Source organism: Chenopodium album, chromosome 10 (assembly GCF_948465745.1).
Source record: "Chenopodium album chromosome 10, dcCheAlbu1.1, whole genome shotgun sequence".
NCBI lineage: Eukaryota > Viridiplantae > Streptophyta > Magnoliopsida > Caryophyllales > Amaranthaceae > Chenopodium > Chenopodium album.
The window spans coordinates 54,881,873-54,904,293 of NC_137843.1; the positions used below are offsets into that span (position 1 = coordinate 54,881,873).

General features: G+C 36.2%; 2 protein-coding genes across 3 annotated transcripts; both read right to left on the reverse strand.

Annotated features, from left to right (window-relative positions):
• Positions 1 to 907: 907 nt before the first annotated feature.
• LOC145562560 (glycolipid transfer protein 1-like) lies at positions 908 to 6,858 on the reverse strand. 2 transcript variants are annotated; one of them, XM_081622866.1, is made up of 7 exons: positions 6,709 to 6,858; positions 5,221 to 5,358; positions 4,232 to 4,287; positions 3,700 to 3,830; positions 3,193 to 3,328; positions 1,793 to 1,921; positions 908 to 1,176 (listed from the first exon to the last, which is right to left on the reverse strand). In XM_081622866.1, the coding sequence occupies exons 2-7, from the start codon at positions 5,345 to 5,347 to the stop codon at positions 1,141 to 1,143; spliced, it is 615 nt and encodes a 204-aa protein (XP_081478992.1). In that variant the 5' UTR covers positions 5,348 to 5,358; positions 6,709 to 6,858; the 3' UTR covers positions 908 to 1,140. The 2 variants fall into 2 exon arrangements, with proteins under 2 accessions (XP_081478992.1, XP_081478993.1); XM_081622867.1 differs by lacking the exon at positions 6,709 to 6,858 and adding an exon at positions 6,334 to 6,448.
• Positions 6,859 to 7,960: 1,102 nt separating this feature from the next.
• On the reverse strand, positions 7,961 to 10,282 carry LOC145564158 (uncharacterized). The gene is made up of 2 exons (XM_081624496.1): positions 9,743 to 10,282; positions 7,961 to 8,560 (listed from the first exon to the last, which is right to left on the reverse strand). Exons 1-2 carry the CDS (start codon positions 9,875 to 9,877, stop codon positions 8,336 to 8,338), a joined length of 360 nt encoding a protein of 119 aa, XP_081480622.1. The 5' UTR covers positions 9,878 to 10,282; the 3' UTR covers positions 7,961 to 8,335.
• Positions 10,283 to 22,421: the final 12,139 nt, after the last annotated feature.

Below are 22,421 nucleotides of genomic sequence, written 5' to 3' on the forward strand. Positions count from 1 at the left end.
ATATTTGCAACAGATCTGGGATTTCAGCAAGAAAGAAGGTTGACAAAGGGTTGTTTGGAGGGAATGACGGGGCCCTCAGACCTGTCGATGTGTTACTTTATTCATGGGATCGTGGTCGTGATGTATGTGTCGGCTTCACAGGGTCTTCTCTTTTGACACAGACAGGGTTATCTGACTTTTTTCCTGGACGGGTTGTGGCTGATGCAGCTCATCGGAAGCGGGTTAAGTATGAAGCTCGTTGTCGGGCAATTGGCTATGGTTTCATTTCCTTCTCCTTTTCTTCGCTTGGGGAAATAGAGAAGGAGGTTGTTGCGTTGCTGAAGTGGATTCAGAGGTTTCTCGACGACGCAAGACATTGGGGCTCGTGCTGCAGCTCATATCTTCACTAGGGTAGGCTTTGTTATAGCTAGAGGAGTGGGGGCCCAGATTGTATCTCGGCTTCCCACTAATTTATTGTAGGTTGTATGACTTTTGTTTTTAAGATATAATAATAATAATAATAATAATAATAATAATGTCGAAATCTGCTCTGCTATCCTGAAATCTGCTCTGCTCGACGCTGCTCTGCTCTGCTATCCTGAAATCTGTTCTGCTCTGTTGAAATTTAATCTACTCTGCTCTACTGACCCCTGCTCTGCCAAAAGCTCAAAAGAACAGGGCCTAAGAGGTCCAAAATGAATTTAGCGTTTTAGCCTATTTCATTTCAGAACCTTTGTGTTTATTTATTTTTTATTTTTTTTTTAAAAAAAAAAAAAAAAAAAAAAAAAAAAAAAAAAAAAAAAAAAAAAAAAAAAAAACACATTTACTTGGAGGGGGTGGAAGTTGGGACTACCAGAGCACAATCATGCACTTTCAAGAAGATGCACAAACTAGACTACTATCAAAAACAGGTTCAGAAGACAAGATGCAATGACTTAAACGAGGATTTACAATCTTGATGGGTAACATTACATTGTCAGAAAAACAGGCACTAAGGCTCTGTAACTAGTACTTTGTAATTCGTATATTAGAGAACAAGTGTACTCCGTATTATGTCCTCCTAAAAGGATAGACAGAAAACAAGGAATTTTAGTATCTGGTCTGCATATTCTCAAAGTGTGCAATTCTAACTTAAAACTCAAATGTAACTTCCTTTGTGCATTAAGAAGCTTTCATGTCATCCAAGCCCACACTAGCCTGAAACACGAGAAGGAAAAACGAGCAACAGAATAAAGAGCATGGTAAGTTAATGCATAAAATCACCAAAACAAGATACAGGATTACAAGCCATATAACTAGAATTCCAAGCATAAGTTGCAAAGATTACCACATTTAAGTGGAAAACAAAAAACGAAGTCCTACGTATGTGTTTCCCGCTACACATTACACTTTCAATCAGAGCTAAAAAAAAAAAATCTAATAGCTTGTGAAGGCAACACCAACTTGTAGCATACTCCCCCTGTCCCAAAACTATAAGCCATGATTGTATTTTGGACGCCTCAAAAAATGATACCACATTATAAATTTAGTAAATTGAAATTTATACTTTTCCATGTTACGTATACCTTAATTGTACCCTCAGCTAATTTTATAAATGAAAGACTACTTTGGCATGGTTGGAGAAATAAAATTAATAAAGAGAAGAAAAGTTGTGGGTTTTAAGACTGGGAAGAGGTAAAACTTGGGTACTTCTACTTCTCTATGCAACATTGTTAAATAACATCGATAAAAAAAAATGATTAGTGAGAAAGACTTGTAAAGACATTCAAAGTTTCACACACATTTATCATTGATTATTTTAAGTTCATCTTACCAAAAACTTGTGGTTTTGCTGAAGCAGGGGATTGAAGGTGGTCAAAAACTGCTCAATGTCGCACTTGACAGCATCACCCCCAAGCACCTCCATAAACTTGTTCCTATCTGGAGCTAACTTCATTGCAATCTGCAAGAACAGTTCATACTCCGTGAAAATTATACGGCAAACACCTTTGACACTACAGACAGGGTACCATTACAGCAGATTTTGCGTTATCTATGAGTCAGCAAATTTCAACAATGGGGTAACTGCCTAAATACTTTGTACATACAATTGGAATGAAGATAGATAGACAATGCCACGCAATGGGTACATGTTAAAGAAGCTTACAATTGGCTTAATTTTGCAACGGTTCTAGATGAATTAACTAGACCAATTCAAGAAGAGGTTCCATGGTGTATGCTGTTCGCAGATGATATCGTTTTGGTGGATGAGACTAAGGATGGGGTTAATGTCAAGTTGGAGCAATGGAGGCAAAGGTTGGAATCTAGAGGGTTTAAGCTAAGTCGGAGTAAGACTGAATATTTGGTATGTCGTTTTGGCACTCAGAGGGGGACAAGCAATGAAGTGGTGAGTTTGGATGGAAAGGATTTGACCATGAGTGAATGTTTTAAGTACCTAGGGTCGATCATCCAGAAGAATGGTGACATTGATCAAGACGTGACCTACAGGATTAAGTCAGGGTGGCTTAAATGGAGAGCGGCCACGGGAGTGTTATGCGACCGCAGCATTCCCTTAAAGTTGAAGGAAAAATTCTACAGGACTGCCATAAGACCAGTGTTGCTCTATGGTACAGAATGTTGGGCTTCTAAGAAAGAGCATATTAAAAAGATGGAGGTTACGGAAATGCGCATGTTAAGGTGGATGTGTGGAAACACTTTAAGAGATAGAATCAGAAATGAGGTTATTCGCAAGAAAGTAGGTGTGGCGGGCATTGTAGATAAATTAAGGGAAAATCGTCTGCGTTGGTTTGGACATGTAAGACGGAGACCCGAGGGTGCACCAGTGCGAAGAGTGGAAGAGTGGGACCATGGAGGGATTAAACGAGGAAGAGGGAGACCAAAGATGACTTGGTTGGAAGGAGTGAGGAAGGATATGAAGTGCATGGATTTACGTGAGGATGAAGTTTGGGATCGTAAGGGATGGAGGAGAAAGATTTATGTTGATGACTACACGGAATAATCAAATTTGGTTCATGTTAGCCGACCCCACTTTTGGGATTAAGGCTTTGATTGATTGATTGATTGAATGGAGTATAAATTATGTATATATTTCACCAAAATATGAACACACTCCATCCAAACAAGAGAAAAACATACTTAGGCAATTTTAGGAATACTCCACATAAAAGGGCACGGAACTCTATTAACTGGAAGTGGAAAGATTTCTTGACTTACAGAGAAGCTTGAACTGGCAAGCCACCCATGCCATTTCTTCAAGGTCTTGCCATAGGAGTCGGTACAAGCTTGAGACATTGACCAGTCTGGGTGCTCAAGCAGATTGCGGAATAATTCCACCAAGAAATCCATAGCTCTACAAAGTAATTACAAAATGTCATGCACTACCAATTGCAAAAACAGAGAAAATACTTTGATAAAAGGAAGTTTATCCCATTCATGATCACATAACACCAGTATTCATCACATGCTGGGTCAGACAGAAGGTTATGATATAGAGATTAGGAATCCATAGATCATGATAGGAGTGAGAAAAGTAAAAGGAGAAGGATGCTAATTGTCAATGCCTCACCACAACACCTCAACACAAAAACTCAAAAGTAACAAGTCGGTCGTAATGATCAACTCTTGTCACTTGGAAGTGGAGTATCAAGTATTAACCTGCCTTCACAATAAGAGGCAACAAATTATACAGAAAGACAAACATGAAATCGTACTATGATCTACCTTGTTAGCCAAAGCAGGCCGTTGGTACAGCTGGATGATCCTTTAGCTGTCTTACTTTCAACCTCCACTTGTACCATACTATACAAATACTTAAATTTTTCTGGATCTGAGTTGTACTTGTTTTCCAATCTCTGCAACAATATTTCTGATCAATGCCAAATTAAGAAAGATATAGAGGCATCCAAAATTTTGTCAATTTCAACTTGGCTTAGAGATCACATGATTCAAATCAGGAAAAGTTTCAATAGGAGGTGTTTCCCTTGTGATCATGCATTTTTCTGTAGAGAAAGGCTTAAAACAAAAATAGAAAAACGAAGATAACCAAAATACAAGTAGGAGACTTTTTCCATAATCCTACTAGAAGGCTCATAGAAGATATCCAAGAAGGAAGCATCACGGGACAGAGTTACATATGTAGCTTCCCCCCCCCCCCCTCCCCCAACCCACAACCCAACAATGAACCACAAAATGGGCAAAAAAGAAAAAAGAAAAGAGTATGCACATAAGAATTTTGAGAAGGAAAGTAGCTTACCGTAATATTTCCACCAATATCAGATTTTACAAGTGTCATTGCAGCACCAAATTTGTCTGCATCGGGCAAAATATAAAAATAAGAACGCTTATATCAGCCAAACATTGCAGACATGAGGGAAAGAAGAGAGGAGGGGGGGGGGGGGGGGGGGGATCTTCCCTCACTCTAATTCACTGAGCAGGTAATGTAATCAGAACTCAGAAGTAATAAACAATGTCTTCCTTAATAGCTAAAACCTCACCCGAGTGATCATAATCAACAAAGAGCAGTCCATAAACTACCAAATAGAAAGCTACTGATAAAGAAGTAACAATTATATCTCATGTCCAAACTAAGTTCATAAACTTCCTAATATTGTGAAGTCATAACCAGAAATGCATGAGGTTGGGACTATGCTACAGCTCCTTCCCCTATAAAATTAGAGGTAATAACAATTTATAAAAAAGCTCAAGGCGCGCTGAGGCGATAAGGGATACGCAGCGCCTTGGTGCGCCTAAGGCGCGCCTCAGTGTGCCTCATTGAAGTGAGGCGCACTATATAAATAATTGAAAAAAATTGGCAGAATTTTGCTTCAGGTGCGCCTCGGGCGCCTTAGGTGCGCCTAATCAAAATCGCCTCGCCCAGGCCAAAAAAAGCACTTACCCCCTATCGCCTTGCGCCTCAGCGCCTAGGCGCGCCTTAGGGCGCTTTTCCAAACACTGGGTAATAAAACTATTATCCTGTACACAATATAATTTGAATAAGTGTAATAAAAAATGAGGTGGATATGGCAGGGACTTCCGTTATTTCATACTACAATCAGGAATCACAATATTGACTCTTTATAATAATATATTTAACTTCAAGTTTTAGAATATAATCATTATAAAGACTTTAGGAGTGTCATATAAGTATCTTATATCACCTATTATAGCCCGTGCAAATTGCATGGGCTATTGGGCTTAAAAGCTAGTAGAAACTATTAAACATCAGACACTACATTGACGGACCTATGACAGGCAGAATGTGCTTGCATGCATCCAAGAAAGGCCTGGTCAATATTTCTCCATCCTCGGACTTGACCAGCTTAATTCCTTCCAAAGCTGGGGTAAAGACACTTCCTTGAGTTCCTTCCATATTGTCCCTAACTGCACCAAACAATTACATAACACATTATTAAAGATATCAGCATACCAGATATGAACTCTAAAGCACAACGAGGCCACATTACTTAGGCCTGAGACAAGCACTACAGAGAGGTGTAAAGTTAGGTTTGGAGATTTCTCTTCTGAAAAGTGAAAAGTACTCTCTTTTTTATTCTAATTTTTTAGTGTTCAAATGCATTTTTACACCAACGAGTATAATAACAAGCCCAAACTTAGTATTGAAACCAAGAGTCTACACAGCACAATTATGGCCAACACAGCAATGCAACAAGCAAACAACAAGAACTTTGAATTTAAGTGAAGTTTATAACATTGACCTTTGTGGCTCTCTCAACGCCCAAAAAAACCAATGGCTTTTCGTTTATAAAAATGTTCAAATTGATCAACAACTCAGAAAGCAGCAAATTACAGGCAATATTATATTTGTATCGGCATAGATAACCAGCCAATCATAAAAACTTCAACTTTTCCAAGAAATGACTTTAAGCACATTATTGATCAAACGATTTTTTTTACCAACACATTGTTAAACTATCGAAATCTAAAGGTAAAAATTGGCAAAAACTCTGATAAGACTCTCAATAGTCAAAGTTTATAAGTGTCAAACTACAAGAGTATTTCATTAATCATACACAAACCCATTCATATCAATGCAAACTCAATCTTATAGCATCAAGATTTGCTACCTATTAATGTCAAATTAGGCCAAAAATGTACCACTTTCGCACATTAATTCTCATTTTTCAGATTGCAATTCGCTGGGATAAGCTAATCAGGTAACACTAATAGACATCATCAATACATCAAACATACTTCAATAAAGCATTTTGCATTCACACATTTATTTACACCATGAAACAATTAAACAATCAAAATGAAGCTTAAACACATAAATTACAAACTTTATAAACAAAATCCAACAAAATGTCATAAAAAAAAATATATAAACAAGCATACCACTAACAACAACAATCTGATCAGATCCAACAAAATTTGCAGCAATCAAACTTATAACTAAAGATTTTTTTAAAAAATTCAAAATTTAGGAGAAAGAAAGGAATATAGAAGTACCCTTTTCAGCAGAAAGCGTAGAATTGAAGCAAAGGTGATCTAATTACGTAAAAATAAAATAGAAAGCAAAGAATCGAATGAAATGAAAAAGGGGGTTTTAGAGAATCGGATTCCAAAATCTATGATGATCAATGAAGCATAAATTAATCAAATTGTACCAAGAAATATGAAATTAAAATGCTGGGGATTTGATTTAAATGTTGATCGATCTAAATTTAAGGGAAAGACTTATGTGGGTGATAAAATGAAAAGGGTGATTACCTGTTTATCTCTCTTGCAAGTGCAACTGGTGTTATTTGCCTTCCAATAAGCTAAGCTTTGGAGAAATGGGGGGAAAGAGTCGATCTCAGCACTTTATTTGGGGTACGAGTACTAAACTACGCCCACTTATTACCGGATAACGCCCAATTATTTACTATAGTACGTATTTCACTTCAGATTTGAATAATACATACGTAGTATTACATAAGGAGAACAAAGGATGTCCAATTATCCATTGCCTAATTCGATAATTCCTAATTGTAATACGTTTACAAAATTTAAGGGGTCATTTGGTTCGCACAGGGTAATCGGAATGGAATGAACAAAGGGAAAGACAAGAAATGAAATGAAAATAGCTAAAATTTTCTATGCTGTTTGTTTTAAAAACAAAGGGAATGCGCCCCACCAATCCCACCACCACACAGCCACCTAAAACCTTCACTATCCACCGTTTTCCGCCACCACCCAGCCACCAAACCACTCGTCGCACCTCCCTCACCGTGCGCCTCCCTTCGCCGGCCATCCCCGCCCCTCGAAAATCCTCCCTCGGTCCCGAAAAACTTACCTCAGCCCCAAATAAACCCTAGAAACCATTCTCCCTGCTGTAAAACCCGTCGACCGCCCTTCCCCCTAGGGTTTCGAGGGTGGTGGGAGAGGCGGCTGACGGTTTTAAGGGGAGGGAGAAGAGTTTTTAGGGTTTTGCGGTGGTTGTGGGAAGTTTTACGGGGGAGGGGGCAGATTTGCGGGGTGAGGGAAAGGGCGGCGACGGGCAGGGGAGGGGCGGAGGCGGTGCAGCGACTGTCAGGGGAGGAGCGGCGGTGCGATGGGTGATTTTCCGATGGTGAGAATAGGTAAGAGGGTGGTGCTATGGTGGTGTGGTGGTGGCTAGGGAATGGAATGAAAAAGTCTAGGGGGGGTGGGGAATGAACTTAGAGGGATTTGTGGTAATGAAGAGGATAAAGAAAATGGGAAAAATGGTCTAACAAACAACAAAAAAGGTGATGAGGGCAGTTTATTCTCATTCCCTTTGATGATTAACCCCAACCAAACGGCCCCTTAAGGGACACGCTAGTTTCATATTTTGGATTTTTGGTACCAGGTTATCTTAGTTTGGTACCAAATAAGCTTTATTTTGGTACTAATACACAACTTATCTCATGTTAGACCAAATAATTAAAACGAGTACAAATTATTGAAAGTAGCAAAAATAAGTTGAATTGATTTTAAGTTGTTGATTGTTACATTCGCCGACCATTGTTACCTTGCTACTACTACATAGATCATAGGGGAAGTATGCGCTTGTTTACAACATTTTTGATGCAATAAGCATTTCTTCCCTATATCTCAAAGTTTAAAGTAAATCAAATGCTGTAATTATTCTTCAAACAAGCTCAATCTATTGCATCATGTTCATGTCCATTATGATACAATTGCTTTCTTTCAGCCTAAAACTTGAACATTTGAGAACACGATTGGTATAACTCAAGCTGGACTATAGCAAAAAGAAATTAAATACCAAGAAAATTGCTTTATAAAATTGTTGCATTTCCTCAACTACACCATTTGCTCACTTTGATAGATGTCTTGATTGGTTGATCTTGAACGAAAAATGCAACAGCCTTAAAGACTATTGAGTATTGACAGGGTATTTAACCGCGTTTTTTACCATTTTCTTCAGAGCAGCATCAGCAAGGTCTATGCCACAGATATCAGACAGTCTGATGAGATATAGCAGCACATCAGATAGCTCTTCACCCAGATGCTCCTTGTCTGAGTCCTCCCAATTTGGTAAGCCTTTTGCCACCTCTCCTTTCCATTGGAATATCTCGGACAGCTCTCCGACTTCACCCACCTACAAGTGTAAAGCATATAGACATAAAGATGAGAACGGAAATTAAGAGCATCAACAAACAAATTCCTGGTATGAAAAATGTTTATTTTAACATGGTATCTTTAATCAAACGATTTCAAATGAGAAGGCATCTTTATAATCTTCATATTAGAAAATATTCTCATCTGCTAATTCTGGAAGTGTCACCTCAGAATATATGAATTATTTTGAACCCCCACTAGGCACTAATATCAGTACCAACTACTCAACCGGAAAGAATCATGTAAACATCACCATCAATCTTAGTCACCTGAAACTTCACCTCATCAAAAGTAATTGTATGACGAGGCATCACAATCAACCACATATACTTGTATAGCATCTAGCTAGGTCCTGCTTCTAGGTGTCGCGCTATAACAGTGACCTGCACGTACACCATTTGTACCTTAAATTTGTTGTGATGAAAATCTTCCTACACTGTCACCGACATTAGAGGATGAACCTGCTAAAAGGTTCCATAGGGTAATGAACTATGGATCATAATTAACGAACTAATAACCACCATAATCAGACGGATTAAGCTCCCCTAGATAGTGAATCAAATGTTATCTCTAGTCCATAATAACTGAAAAATGATTCATTTGGCGATATACCAGGATTAATACCAAGATAAGGCTCAATACATGTTTTGAGTACGAGTCATTCCTCTATCTTACATGTTTATTAGCTTACGCTCAAGAGTCTAATCTAAGGAATGGTGTTTTGGCTGAAAAGTGGATGTAGAAGCCAGACATGTAAATTAAATCATAATTGACTGCTTTAACTATTGCTTGAGTCATCAGAAATACGGGAGCTAAACAGGTTAGGCAGCATAAGGATACCAGAAAACTTAACCAGCTTAAATTTGAACCTAATGAAAACAGCTGGTAAGAAGTGTTGCAAGTAATTTTGAAAAAGACTACTAAAACGAAATGAGGGAATTATGACAAAGAATGCAGATGCTGCCTTTCTTATTGGGTTACTATGAAATTGTAAAAGTGTTCGATTTTACATAATTGAAAGCTATCATTCAGAAGAGCATCTCTGAAACACTGACAAAACTAGCCTACTAAAACATGACAATTTTGTTCTTCCACAATCAATTACGACATAAAAATTAACAGTTTCATACACGTACTACAAAATGAACTAGTACAAACTTACCATAGCAAGAAGTAAGTTCCTGGGACTATGATACTTCTCCCAGTCTCGTGCCTGAGCGAATTCCTCGAGTTTCTTAGAGATATCCTTCAGGCTAATCTCCTTCGCAATCTCTCCTGTCATACAAGTTTCACTCATGGTACTGATGCTAACAGCTTCAGCCTACAATACACTTGTTTAAGACTGCAGAACAATGAAGAGATACCACAAGATTTAAAGGCAAAGATATTAGTATAAATTTAACTAGTAAAGAAAAAAGAATATACCAATCTGATTAAAAATCATTTTTATTTTTTTGTGAAGGGAGGAGGTTGGTTAATGCTTTAGGGACAAATTATTCTTACACATTGACAGATTCCTCACTAACCGCCCACCATACAAAATAGCCAACTTCTCTACAACAGAATAATTCCCTTAACCAAGATTAGCAGTTTGCATGATAGTCGTAATTGTTTAATTATAGTTAAAATTGAGTGCGTCAAAGTGTCTGTAATTCTTGCATGTGGATGTCAACTAACTTAGTTAAAGTATTAGGGTGGTCAGTGGTGACCACTAAGCAAAATTGTTTATCATATCCCGTCTACATCATTACCGTTTGCAGCTCACTATATTTTTATACAAGTTGAGACATTCACGTAACAAAACTACCCTTAATTTTAGGTGGGCAACAAATGCACAATTATTAAAACTTGTTGTGGAGGAAGAACCAAAATGCAAAAAATAAAATGAAAATAGAGGAAATAGAAGTAAAATATATGTTCCTGAAAAATGAGTTCTAGACTTCAAGCTATGGAGAAGTTCTGCCCACCAAGTGTTTGACAATTTGCCACATAGAAAGCAATTGTGTGTGATTTCCCAACTGCATTTCAACATGGCATTTTCGTAATAAAGCAACGTATTATGTTGTCTCGCTAAGTCACACAATAGATAGTCATCAACAAAAAGACCCTCTAATTTTTCAAACATTAAGTTATCTTATTTTCTTTACTTTGATAATTAGGTCTTAGTCTTGAGAGAAACGGACTTTTTGTATTCATGTGCGATGTATCTTTCTTTTTTACAAAGAAAAAAAAAAGGTAGCTAAGTTTCACGTTTTGATACTGTTGACATCATGTATCACATCTGAATAAATGTCAATAGTGAGGGGGTTGAGTCTTAGCTTTATCAACTCAATAGCATATCATTCAAGCAATCTGAGAAGATGATTATCTTTATCATGGCCTGATTTTTTGCTAGTGTTGACAATTTACTTGGTTGCATTTGTAGACAAGCTAAGGATTCTATATGGTGGTTCCTTCTCCTAACTTTTTTGTTTGATAATGAAGAGGAAAAATTCCATCTTTGAGAGAAAATATCAAGAGAGAACACATTCCCTTCATCCCTTGGATCTTTGAACAATGAAAAATAATTCTTGTTCCTAGAGATAAGAATATATATCATGTACATGCAACAATAATGACACTAATCATATACATTATTAAACTACGAGTATGAAATGTTCAATGCATGGTTCAAGCAGGCGGATACACGATCTGCATAGTGTATATCTTCTAAAAAAAAAGCGGAAAGAACATTGTATTGAAATGTATAGAACATTTAGTTAAAGTGAAAAGAACATATTATAAAATTGTGAGGAACATTGTATAGAAATGTAAAGAACATTCAGTTAAAGTGAAAAGAACGTGTTATAGAATGTTAAATAATGTTCTTTATCTTCATGTTCTTTGATTGTCAGTATAATGTACTTTTATTTGTGACATAATGTTAATTGTTTATTTTGAAATGTCTTTGAATTTTGTCTTTAGATTATGGTGGTTGAATAAAAATAATGTTCATTACATTATATTATCATTATAGGTGATCAAAAATTTGGGTCAGGCCGGGCCTAAACATAATATCTCGTGTCCAAACCCGGAAAATATAGCGGGCTATTCGTGCTTTTTTCGGGTCGGGTTTGGATTTTTAACTAAAAATGCATTTTTAGGCTTATTGAACAACTAAATGTTCATTCCGCCTTTAATTATCATGTTCTTTATTAATATTACGGATGTTCTGTAGATATATATAAAGAACATTTAAGTTTGATTTTTTTTTACAAAATAGCTATATATTCTTTACAAAACAACTATATGTTCATTACAATACAACTATATGTGATGTTCTTTATAATATAGTTAGATGTTCTTTATAAAATAAGGGCCTGTTCACATTTACTTAATTTCAATTCAATTCAGTTCAGCTACAATCAATTCAGCTCAGTTCAGTTCAGTTCAACTTCTAATTTCCCTCTCTCATAAAATATTCATTTCAGCTTAGTTCAGTCCAGCTTCTAATTTCCCTCTCTCATAAAATATTCATTTCAGCTCAGTTCAGTTCAGTTCAGCTCCAATCAATTCAGTTCACTTCAATTCAGCTCCAATCAGTTCAGTTCAGTTCAGTTCAGCTCCAATCAGTTCAATTCAGCTCAGTTCAGTAAATGTGAACAGGCCCTAACTGTATGTTCTTACTGAACAACTAAATGTTTATTCCGCCTTTTTAAAAAAAACGGATGCACGGAGCATTGTGCATCCGCCTCCATGGAAAAAATTTCATGAAATGTCAAACTCAACTATGTTATGAAACTTGACCTTAGTTTATTAGTGTTTGTTCGAAATGTTGAGCCACATATTCATATCTATATCATAGAGGTAAGACTAGATTCGACTCCATTCATGAGGTAATCATATATAAAAGTTCGAGGAACATAGCTTTAAAGGTTTTTTTTTTTTTTTTTTGCCGCCACTTAGCTTCCTCTTATCCCTCTACTAGCAGTTATATTTTCCCGTGTGCTTATTATTTTAATTATCATTACAAGTATTCAACGAGGAAGTCCCATTTAATCAAGTTGATAAACAAAATTTGTTTATCAAATGGCAAAATTGTAAATAAAACAATATAAATGTCCAGTTAACATGGCATTTTCGTAAATATATCACAACAGTAGGACCCGTATTTAATAAAATAAATTATTTATTTATTTACAATCTAATATATATATATAAAGGGGAGTTTTTTCCCGAATTTTTAAAGAGCCACGTAGGATTGAATTTTTTCAGCGCGCCATGTAGGATAATAAATTTTAGTGGTAGTCAATTAAATACGAGATTATTAATTTCTTTTAGAATTAAATAATTTAAATGAAACGTAAGAAAAATTGACGAATGAGATTTCTCAGTTTAAATTAATTAAATATAAAATATTATCTTTTGATATCAGAAATTTTATCTAAATATATAACAAATTTTAGCACATAAATAAATAAATAAATATATTAAAAAATTCAAACAAACCGTGCATCGCACGCGCTTCATCTAGTTTTATCATATTCGATAATATATATTAATGTTACTTAGCTTTATTATGCATGCTTTCATGCTAGTCTTTGACAATTCTTTTAAAATCTCAATAGTTGAATTTTGAGCGCATGATGAGGCATCTAATCTAATCTTCTGGGTGATTCTTCGTGGACATTGAGGATACGAATCTCTTTACACTAAGCCAAGCATTTAAGAAAACTAGGTAAATAAATCAAGGTACTCGTAGGATTCCTTCTTCTTTTTACTTTGTATTTTATATAATGAAGTTGCTAACACAAATTAAATATCGAGTACGGCTATACAATAATATAATACTCTGTATTTTATACTTCCTATTAGTAAAATCAATTTTTACCACATCAATTGACACATAATACACCAAGCAAAGTTTGGTCGTGATAAGGATGTCACCTGTAGAGAAAATTTGGTGTGGAAATTCCCTTACCATTCCCCCACTCCTAAAAAAATTTGACCCATAATACATTGATGAGCCAATTTAAGTTATTCCTTAATCAAAATTAGATGACTTTTTGCTGACATATTTCTCACACATATCACTACAAAATACCACCATGAATATTTGATAATCATTACGATCTTAGCAACCAATTGGTTGTTGGTGCAGTGATGATTGAAACTGCACTTGGTAGGGAGGACTGTGTAATCGATCCCTTGCAACAACAATTAGGAGGGGATTAAAGCCCAAACACCCAAAATTGATCACTTAATCTAGATTAACTCAAAGGGTGAAACGGGTGGAACATTAAAAAAAAAAAAAAAAAAAAAAAAAAAAAAAAAAAAAAAACCTCATTAGGAACTTACATAATCAAACATTGTATGTTATTGTAACTACTGACACAAATATGAGTCTTAAATAGAGCACTAATAGTAGAGACATTATGGTCATTTTATTTCCCTACCTTATAAAAAGTGGAAACTAACTCTTATGAATAGTGTGATTCCATTTATATCCCTCAAAAAGTTTAATTACATATTTACCCCCATCTAAAGTTTTGATACTTTTCCCTTCTCTTTCCCCTGTCACTCTGTCGTGTTCATCTTCTCCGAGTCTCAATCACGATTTTTCGTTTTCTCTTTGTCTAATGTCCGAGTCCTCCATTGCATATCTTCTTTGGAGGTACCATGCATGATTAACATGGAGCTTATGCTTTCATTTCTTATATATATTGCCTGTGCTGATAATTTATTATCTTTCTCCTAAGTTCAAAATGTGTGTATGTTTTTATTTATTTAGTTATTATTTTTTAGTATTATTGAACTAATTATTTGTAATTGTTGGACATTTGTATGGGAAATTATTGTGATTTGAGAGGAATGTATTGAAATGACGAATTGAATGTGTTGATTTTATGGTTTGAGGGATTTGTTTTGAGAATTTGTCTTCAATTGATTATTGTTAATTGACGGATAACTCCGAGGGAAGACCTTGAATTGATTATTGTTAATTGACGGATAACTTCGACCTTGATTGATAACTCCGAGGGAAGACCTTCTTGTTGCTGGTTATCATAACTCATGAGGGATTTTGCTATAGGTTCAATGGAACTCTAAACGGCAAAGAATTATTATCAAATTCAAGTTGGGTAGCCGACTTGCTGGCCCATTATTGTTCAAGCTTCTTTTTTAGGTTTGAATTTTAACTTTATTTTCTTTGATTTCTGGTTCATATGAATAATTGTGCTCATAATTCTTGATTTTCCCCTGTATACATTTATGCACATCCTAAGCCGAAATAGTTGATCATGCTCCTTTTTTCACTCATCACTTGAATTTATTGATTATGCTCATTCTGGAATATTTCTTAGCAATTTTTTAATTTTTTTTTCTCAATTTGATGACAAAGTATAAATTTATTAGCAAAAACAAAGTAGTAGCAAGTATCATGATGATGAAGCCGATAGCAAGTCTTAGGCTCACTTAACATCTTTTCTCTCTTCACTTTTAAGCATTAATTTTGTGGATTTTTTCTATTTCAATTAGTTTTTATCTTAAGTATCTAATACTATAATGTAAACAGGTTAGTTAGTGCATTTAGTATAGTTTCTTTCAAGTAATCGAATATTATCTGACTTTAAATTCGTTTTTTCCCTTCATAGTTCATAACATCATATTACTCAAAATTATACAAGTACTAATTATTAAGAGGTTCTACAATCTTGTCAGCTAAATCAAACCCCATGAGAAACAGGGAATTTCCATTTGATAATTGATGTTTAAGCTATTTGCAAGTTCCTTTTTCGGCATGAACTTCTTTACAAGCTTATGCATGCAATTAATTAAAGGTCATCCTGCTATATTACATATATAGTATTAGCGAATTTTACATTTTGCATTAATAAATGTCATCTAAATGGTGTTTTCCTATATAATACTTTAATTGGAAGCAAGTTCTTTAGTTGCCTTGTTATCCCTGTTGTTTTCCCTTCTTCAGTGCGGGTTTCCTATGATTATACTATGATTATATGTATGTGAAGTGGTAGTTGGGAAATCTCTGGAAAGATATTTGGGAACTTGATGCTTTGGAGATGTGATTTATCATATGGTCATGACAAGTATTTCAAATGTGAGTTAATTGTTATTATGTTTAATAAAGTCATTATTGCATTAAATTTGCTACACAAATTTATTTTTATTGTTATGATGGTTGTCTATTTGATTGCATTGTGCAACAAACATATGGGGAGATATAATGATATAATTAAGCACTATTGAAGGTATGGACTTGTCTCCATTGTAGGAGATCTCTAACCCATATCACATGGAGAGGGGTGGGTAGCCCAAACTAAGGATGTTGCAAGGACGCATACCTGACTATGGTATTGATGGTAAATCAGGAGCTAGAGGAGCCTTGAATACGGGCAAGATTAGATCCCTGCTATTGGAAGATACCAGAGGTTTGTGTAATCTGCAACCACTGTCTCAATTATTTGATCATTTCTCTACAATTGGAGACTTAAATTTTATAACAAATATTGTTCATGCAGTCACTCCCTAACCTATTGCTTGGGGAACTCTTGATCAAAGCCAACCAAAGGAAGATATCATAGGTTTTCAATCTGACTTCCTATATGTCTCTTCAACTTGGGACTTCAATTTTTTAAACCTTTACTTTCGACGCAATCATTCTACAAGCTTGGGGAATTCCCGAATATGCTAAATATGAGTCATATTAATGAAGCAACCACAAGGTTTTTAAAAGCTCCTACCATTCTACATTTCTCTTTATTGAACTCAATTGGAGACTGCAATTTAAGATTTAATTATATATGTTGATGCAGTCACTATAGACCTCTGATTATCCTATAGATGAAGGTCGTGCCATGGAGGAAAATATCACAGGTTTTTGTTCATTCCTTGTTATCTCCAATTCTATTGGCTAAAGTGGTCTTGGCCTAATATAAGGTCCTAGATTTAAAATGTGTAAATCCTTAAGAACATCTCCTTTTCGTGTACAATATTTATATTTGTTGTGAAAGAAATGAACCTCTAGCCCTTTATTCAACTTCACCATGGACTTAAGCCAATAGTTTAGGATGGCAAGGTTGTGTCTGTAGAGAGGTTAAGATTGCAAGCAAGGAGATGATTTCGAGTGGGTGTTAGGGAGTGCAAGTTCTACAGAAGAACTGTAAACTCTTATTTGTAAAAAACGTTTATTAGCCATTTTAGGATTGTATTCACTTATATTAGTGGCTTAATGTATTTGATATTTCTTACAAGGAAGTTTCATTTTTGTGTTGTTATTTCTCAATATTCAAATGTTTTGCTGGTATTGGCTCATACTCAACCTTTTAAAGAAAAGTCATTTTTAGTATTGTACACTATTTTAGAGATGTTCAAAACACTCAACAACATTAGTATTTCATGCTTAAATGTATGTTGAACGTCTTTTTATCACTTGTGACATAAACAACATTACGATCTTGCTATATACAGAGTAGTTACAACAAAAAACCATGCTAACAGCCATAAAACATTACGCCAACTACAAAAATCCTTCTAAAAGAACTAGCTGTATCGCGCGCATCGCGCGCGTTGACCCCCCTAGTATAGAAAAAAGACACCATGTTAAAATAATGGTCATTATGTTTAAATTAAAGTCATTGTGTTATTATAAAAGTCATAAGAGATTAATTTTTTAATGTATTTTTTAATGTATTGATCAATGTGAATATAAAGGTAATTATCTTATAATTAAGGTCACTAATATTAAGAATGGATTGATTCCCATCAAGGTACCAAGAGTCCATAAAAAAATACTCTCTCTAGAACTTAGCCATCGGGGAACACCTCCATCACTTTGGTGACTGGAGCTCCGGGAGCTTTCCTCTAGCTGGGAGCAAGGTCGAGGTACTTTCATGTACTTTGCATTGTGCAAGTAGTTTATTAGAGTCTTTCTTAGATTAATTCCGTTCTACTTAGTCCATTGTTCTAGATAGTGAAATGGAATCATCTCTAGACATAGGGATGGAGTCCACACAAGAGATCGATTTAGTGAATAGGTCCGTTGTTAGACTAGATTTAGGAATGGAGATAGATAATCATACTTCAATTGACGAAGTTATGGATATCAATATGGAAAATCAGAGTGTTAGTTCCCATATTATAGACAAGCAGGAGCAGGGGATGGGAAATAACACAGGTCCAATAATGTCTGGGAGAATCGTAGAGGGTAAGCAGCAGGTACCAGCGAAGAAATTAATGGGTTCTTTCAGGGAAGCAGTCACTAATTCATCCCAATGGTTTAAGGAGGCAAGGAAAATTGTGGTGTCATCACAGGAATGGGATGAGGAGGATGATGAGGTAATACATCATGCTCACTCGGTAAAATTCCAGAAAGATAAGCTTAGGGAGCTCAGAAAACCATGGAATCTAACTTTAATTGGAAAATGCCTGGGATTAAGGATTAGATCAGAGTTCATAACTCAGAGAGTCCAAAGAATGTGGAATCCAAGAGGGGGACTTGAAGTTATTGAAATGGAAAATGGAGTGTATCTATTTAGGTTCTCGCTGCAAGACGATTTGGAGAAAGCTCTATTTGGGGGTCCATGGTTCATCTTCGATCACTACCTAATGATGGCAAGATGGAAACCCAATTTCAGACCATCAGCTGAAAATTTCAAGAACATATCAGTTTGGATTCGATTTCCAGAACTTCCAGTCGAATATTATGACAAAGAAGCATTATACAGCATTGCAGAGGTGGTGGGTAATCCAATAAGGGTGGACTACTCAACGGATAAAATTAGCAAATGCAGATATGCAAGAGTCTGTGTTGAAATTGACATGGATACTCCATTGATTACCAGAGTTTGGGTGGGCAAAGCTTGGCAAAAAATTGAATTCGAAAAAATCCACACATTATGCTTTGAATGTGGGAGGATTGGTCACACCAAGGATCAATGTCACATGAAAAAAGGAAAAGAAATTGTACAAGGCACGCCGGTGTTGGAGCAGAGCAAGGAACATGAAGCACAAAAGTCCCTGGGTACTGCAATTCAGGTTACAGCACCTGCAACTAATTTTCAATCTGAAAAAGGGATACACATAGGATCACAGAAGGAGCAAGTAGATACCTACGGATCGTGGGTCTTGGCAGCATCGAGAAAAAAGAGTATTAAAAAAGATGAGAAAAATAAAAAGGAGGGAAAGCAGGATAAGGAACAGAGAAAAACAATTGAAAAGATTAAAGGGAAGCAATCTAGGGAACCCAACAGCCGCCAAAATCGAATTAAAAATAATCAGTGGGAAGTTTTATTAGAAGAGGAAGAGAAAGAGTCTGCGGAGAAAAATAATAATAAAGATGATACTTTAACTCCTCGAAACCAAACACTCGAAGGAAGAGGATCTAGGCAAAGGTTTTACCCAGAAAAAACATTAGTGTTGGGAACAAACAACATTAATGGTGGTGATAGTCCCAGGGAGAACAACCATGGTATTACCAATGGCACCTCTTCATCAAAAACCAATCGGCTTCCTTCTCTCAATATTTCTCCTGTTATTATTCCTAGTTCATCATCTACTTCCCTTTCAAATCATTCATCTCACCCCTTACCTACCTCGTTCTCGCCTATTTCCAATCATGGAAAATCAGACCTCACAAGAGCAAGAATCAATGATGATTCGCTCGAACAACCTACCCACACTCCCTCGAATTCAAACAAATCAAATGAATATGCCAAGGAACACTCAACTTCGCAGATTAACACCATACCATCCATCCCAATTTCAACTCCAATCCCCTCCAATTCGCCCAACAATATTTCCACATCAACTTCCTGCCAGAATTCGAACCCAAACCCCATCCTATCTATCCCAGGTCTCACCTCAATCACTAGCACATCACCTCTTCCCAACCTTCTCGACACCATACCTTTGGCCCGTAATGAGAATGAACCCGATTCCAATGGAAAGATTGAACCTGATCAATGCCGGAATACAAGTAATGATGAATCAATTTGTGCACCCCTCCCTCCCAGAGTACGAAACTCTATTCGTTCCTCTCGAAGCACCACCAAAAAACCCTCAAGTTTATCACCTTCAATTGGTAAATCAATGTTTAAATCTCATGGAACACAAAAATCTCTTGGTTGTTCTGGAAACAAGGAAGGAAACGGTGGGGGTCGATATCAACCTCACATACATGACAACAGGCAACTTGATGCAGGACATCAGGATGATTGCACAACCATTGTCGATGGAAGAGATATGGGCGATGGGGAAGCTCAGCCTATGGAGGGATTGGGGGAAATTACTCCCAACATCGACCAATCATCGTGAGCACAATCAAGGGATTTTCCCTGCTTTCCCTTTTCCATCAGTTAATATGAAGATAATTTTATGGAATGTGAGGGGTGCTTCTAGCAAGGATTTTGTTCCTCATGCAAAAAAGGTTGTTCGTTTACACACTCCTGATATTTTGTTTCTTTTAGAAACTAAATCGTCCAATGATATTGCTCAAACCGTGTGTAAAAGGCTAGGGTTTGAACAATTTCGTACCCTCCCTGCTAACGGGCTTAAGGGTGGAATATGGCTTTTGTGGCGTAGACCAGCTATGCTAGTTGATTTTGCTACGGATTCCCCTCATGTCATTCACTCTCTCTTTAAAATTTCTCCTACTGACCCTGAGGTGCTAATTACGGGTGTGCATGCTCCCTCATCTTCAAAAGACAAAAGAGACTTATGGAAGATGATGGGGGATAACTCTCCTCCTACCAGCACTCCCTGGTTGCTTCTAGGTGACATGAATGAAGTCACAATGCAATCGGAGAAAATGGGAGGGAGGCCGGTTACTAATTCCCAAGGGAAAGCTTTCATGGAATGGACTAATGCTGAGGGCTTTATCGATCTCAAACATAACGGACCTGCGTTCACATGGGATAATGGAAGAGATGGAACGGAATTAATTAGGGAAAGACTCGATCGAGCTCTTGCTAATGCAGAGTGGTTGAAAGTTCATCCCCAAACTCAGGTATATCATCTACCAAAAACCTATTCGGACCATTGTCCAATTCTTGTTACTACTAGTTGTGTTAATCGTGCTTTGAATTACCCGTTTAGATGTAAAGAGGCATGGTTAGAAAACCCTAGTTTTGATGATTTCTTCACCAATGCTTGGAAAAAAGGAACTAATTTTTTCGAATCCAAAAATTATTTTACGGAAGAAGTTAAAATATGGAATAAGCTTGTTTTTAACAAAGTCATTCAAGATAAAAATAGGTTAATTGCTCGTATTCATGGTATTCAAAAAGCATTATGTGCTAATTATTCTTCCTTTCTCATTCATCTTGAAAAAGACCTCCTTAGCCAACTGAATAATGTGCTAAAAGTAGAAAGAATTTCTTGGGCTCAAAAAGCTGGGGTGGATTGGCGAAAATATGGTGATTGGAATACTAAGTATTTTCACATCTTGGTTAAAATTAAAAACTGTAGGAATAAAATTTTATCTCTAAAGGATAGCCAAGGAAATTGGGTGTATGACCAAGGCATGCTTAAACTGATGTGTGTTAATCATTTTGTTAAATTATTTACTTCACTTCAAAAAAGTCAGCCTAGGTTAGTGACTTTCATTCCAAATGCAGTGGTTAATGAGGAGGAATTGATTGCCCTTACTAATAATGTTACGAATTTGGAAATTAAGAATGCCTTAAACATGATGGCCCCCATGAAAAGTCCGGGTCCGGATGGAATTCAACCTAAATTCTTCCAAATATATTGGGACGTTGTAGGCAATTCTATTGAAAATCTTGTGTCTAACTCTTTTAAGGAAGGAAAAATTCCGGAGCACATTAATAATTCCTATATATGTTTAATTCCTAAAGTTGAGAAACCAGAAAGTATGAATGACTTTAGACCAATAGGTTTATGCAATTCAATTTATGAACTTATCACTAAAGTCATTGCTAATAGGATTAAACCTCTATTAGGAAATCTTATTAATCCGGTTCAATGAAGTTTCATAGAAGGAAGAACTATCGATGAAAATGTGTTAGTTGTTAAGGAAATTGCTCACTTTTTCAAAAAAGCAAGCAAGAAGAACCTTATGGCTTTCAAAATCGATATTTCTAAGGCCTATGATAGCTTGGAGTGGGGGTTCATTCGTGAAACTTTGTTAGGTTTTAACTTTCCTATAAACCTTGTCAATTTAATTATTAGTTGTATTACTTCTCCCTCTATTTCTATTCTTTGGAATGGGGAGGTGACTAATAGTTTCACCCCTTCTAGGGGAATTAGACAAGGAGACCCCCTCTCCTCTTATATTTTTGTCCTTTGTCTTGAAAGACTTTCAATTATGATTGAGAACAAGGTAAATGAGGGTAAATGGACTCCGGTTAAAATTGATAACGAGGTAAGTATTTCTCACCTTTTCTATGCTGATGACATTTTTCTTTTTGGAAAAGCATCGCTTGAAAATGTGGATACTATTAAGGACGTTTTGCTTGATTTTGGAAATAGGTCGGGGCTATTTATAAGTCCTACTAAATCTAAAGTTATTTTCCCACCAAAGATGAGTCTCTCCTTAAAAAGAGCCATTATTGATGCCTCTAATATTAAGGGAGCACCTTCTTTTGGGAAGTACCTTGGAGTGAACATTAGCCCTAATAGACTTAGGAAGGCAGATTATGTGGATCTCCTTAATAAAACTAAGAATAAAATAAGAGGTTGGCAAGCTAAACTTCTTAATATGGCCGGAAGATGCACCTTAATCAAATCCGTTCTTAATTCCTATCCACTTTATGTGATGCAAACTACCCTCCTCCCTAATACTATCATTAAGGATTTGGAGAAATGCTGTAGGAAATTTCTTT

Excerpts from the sequence above, each read along its gene's own strand:
- LOC145562560 (XM_081622866.1), bottom strand. The coding sequence starts at position 5,347 with ATGGAAGGAACTCAAGGAAGTGTCTTTACCCCAGCTTTGGAAGGAATT. Across the intron at positions 3,831-4,231 it reads ATATTGGTGGAAATATTACG|AGATTGGAAAACAAGTACAA; the intron begins GTAAGCTACTTT and ends ATATTGTTGCAG. Across the intron at positions 1,177-1,792 it reads AGCAAAACCACAAGTTTTTG|GCTAGTGTGGGCTTGGATGA; the intron begins GTAAGATGAACT and ends CTCGTGTTTCAG.
- LOC145564158 (XM_081624496.1), bottom strand. The coding sequence starts at position 9,877 with ATGAGTGAAACTTGTATGACAGGAGAGATTGCGAAGGAGATTAGCCTG. Across the intron at positions 8,561-9,742 it reads GGAACTTACTTCTTGCTATG|GTGGGTGAAGTCGGAGAGCT; the intron begins GTAAGTTTGTAC and ends TTACACTTGTAG.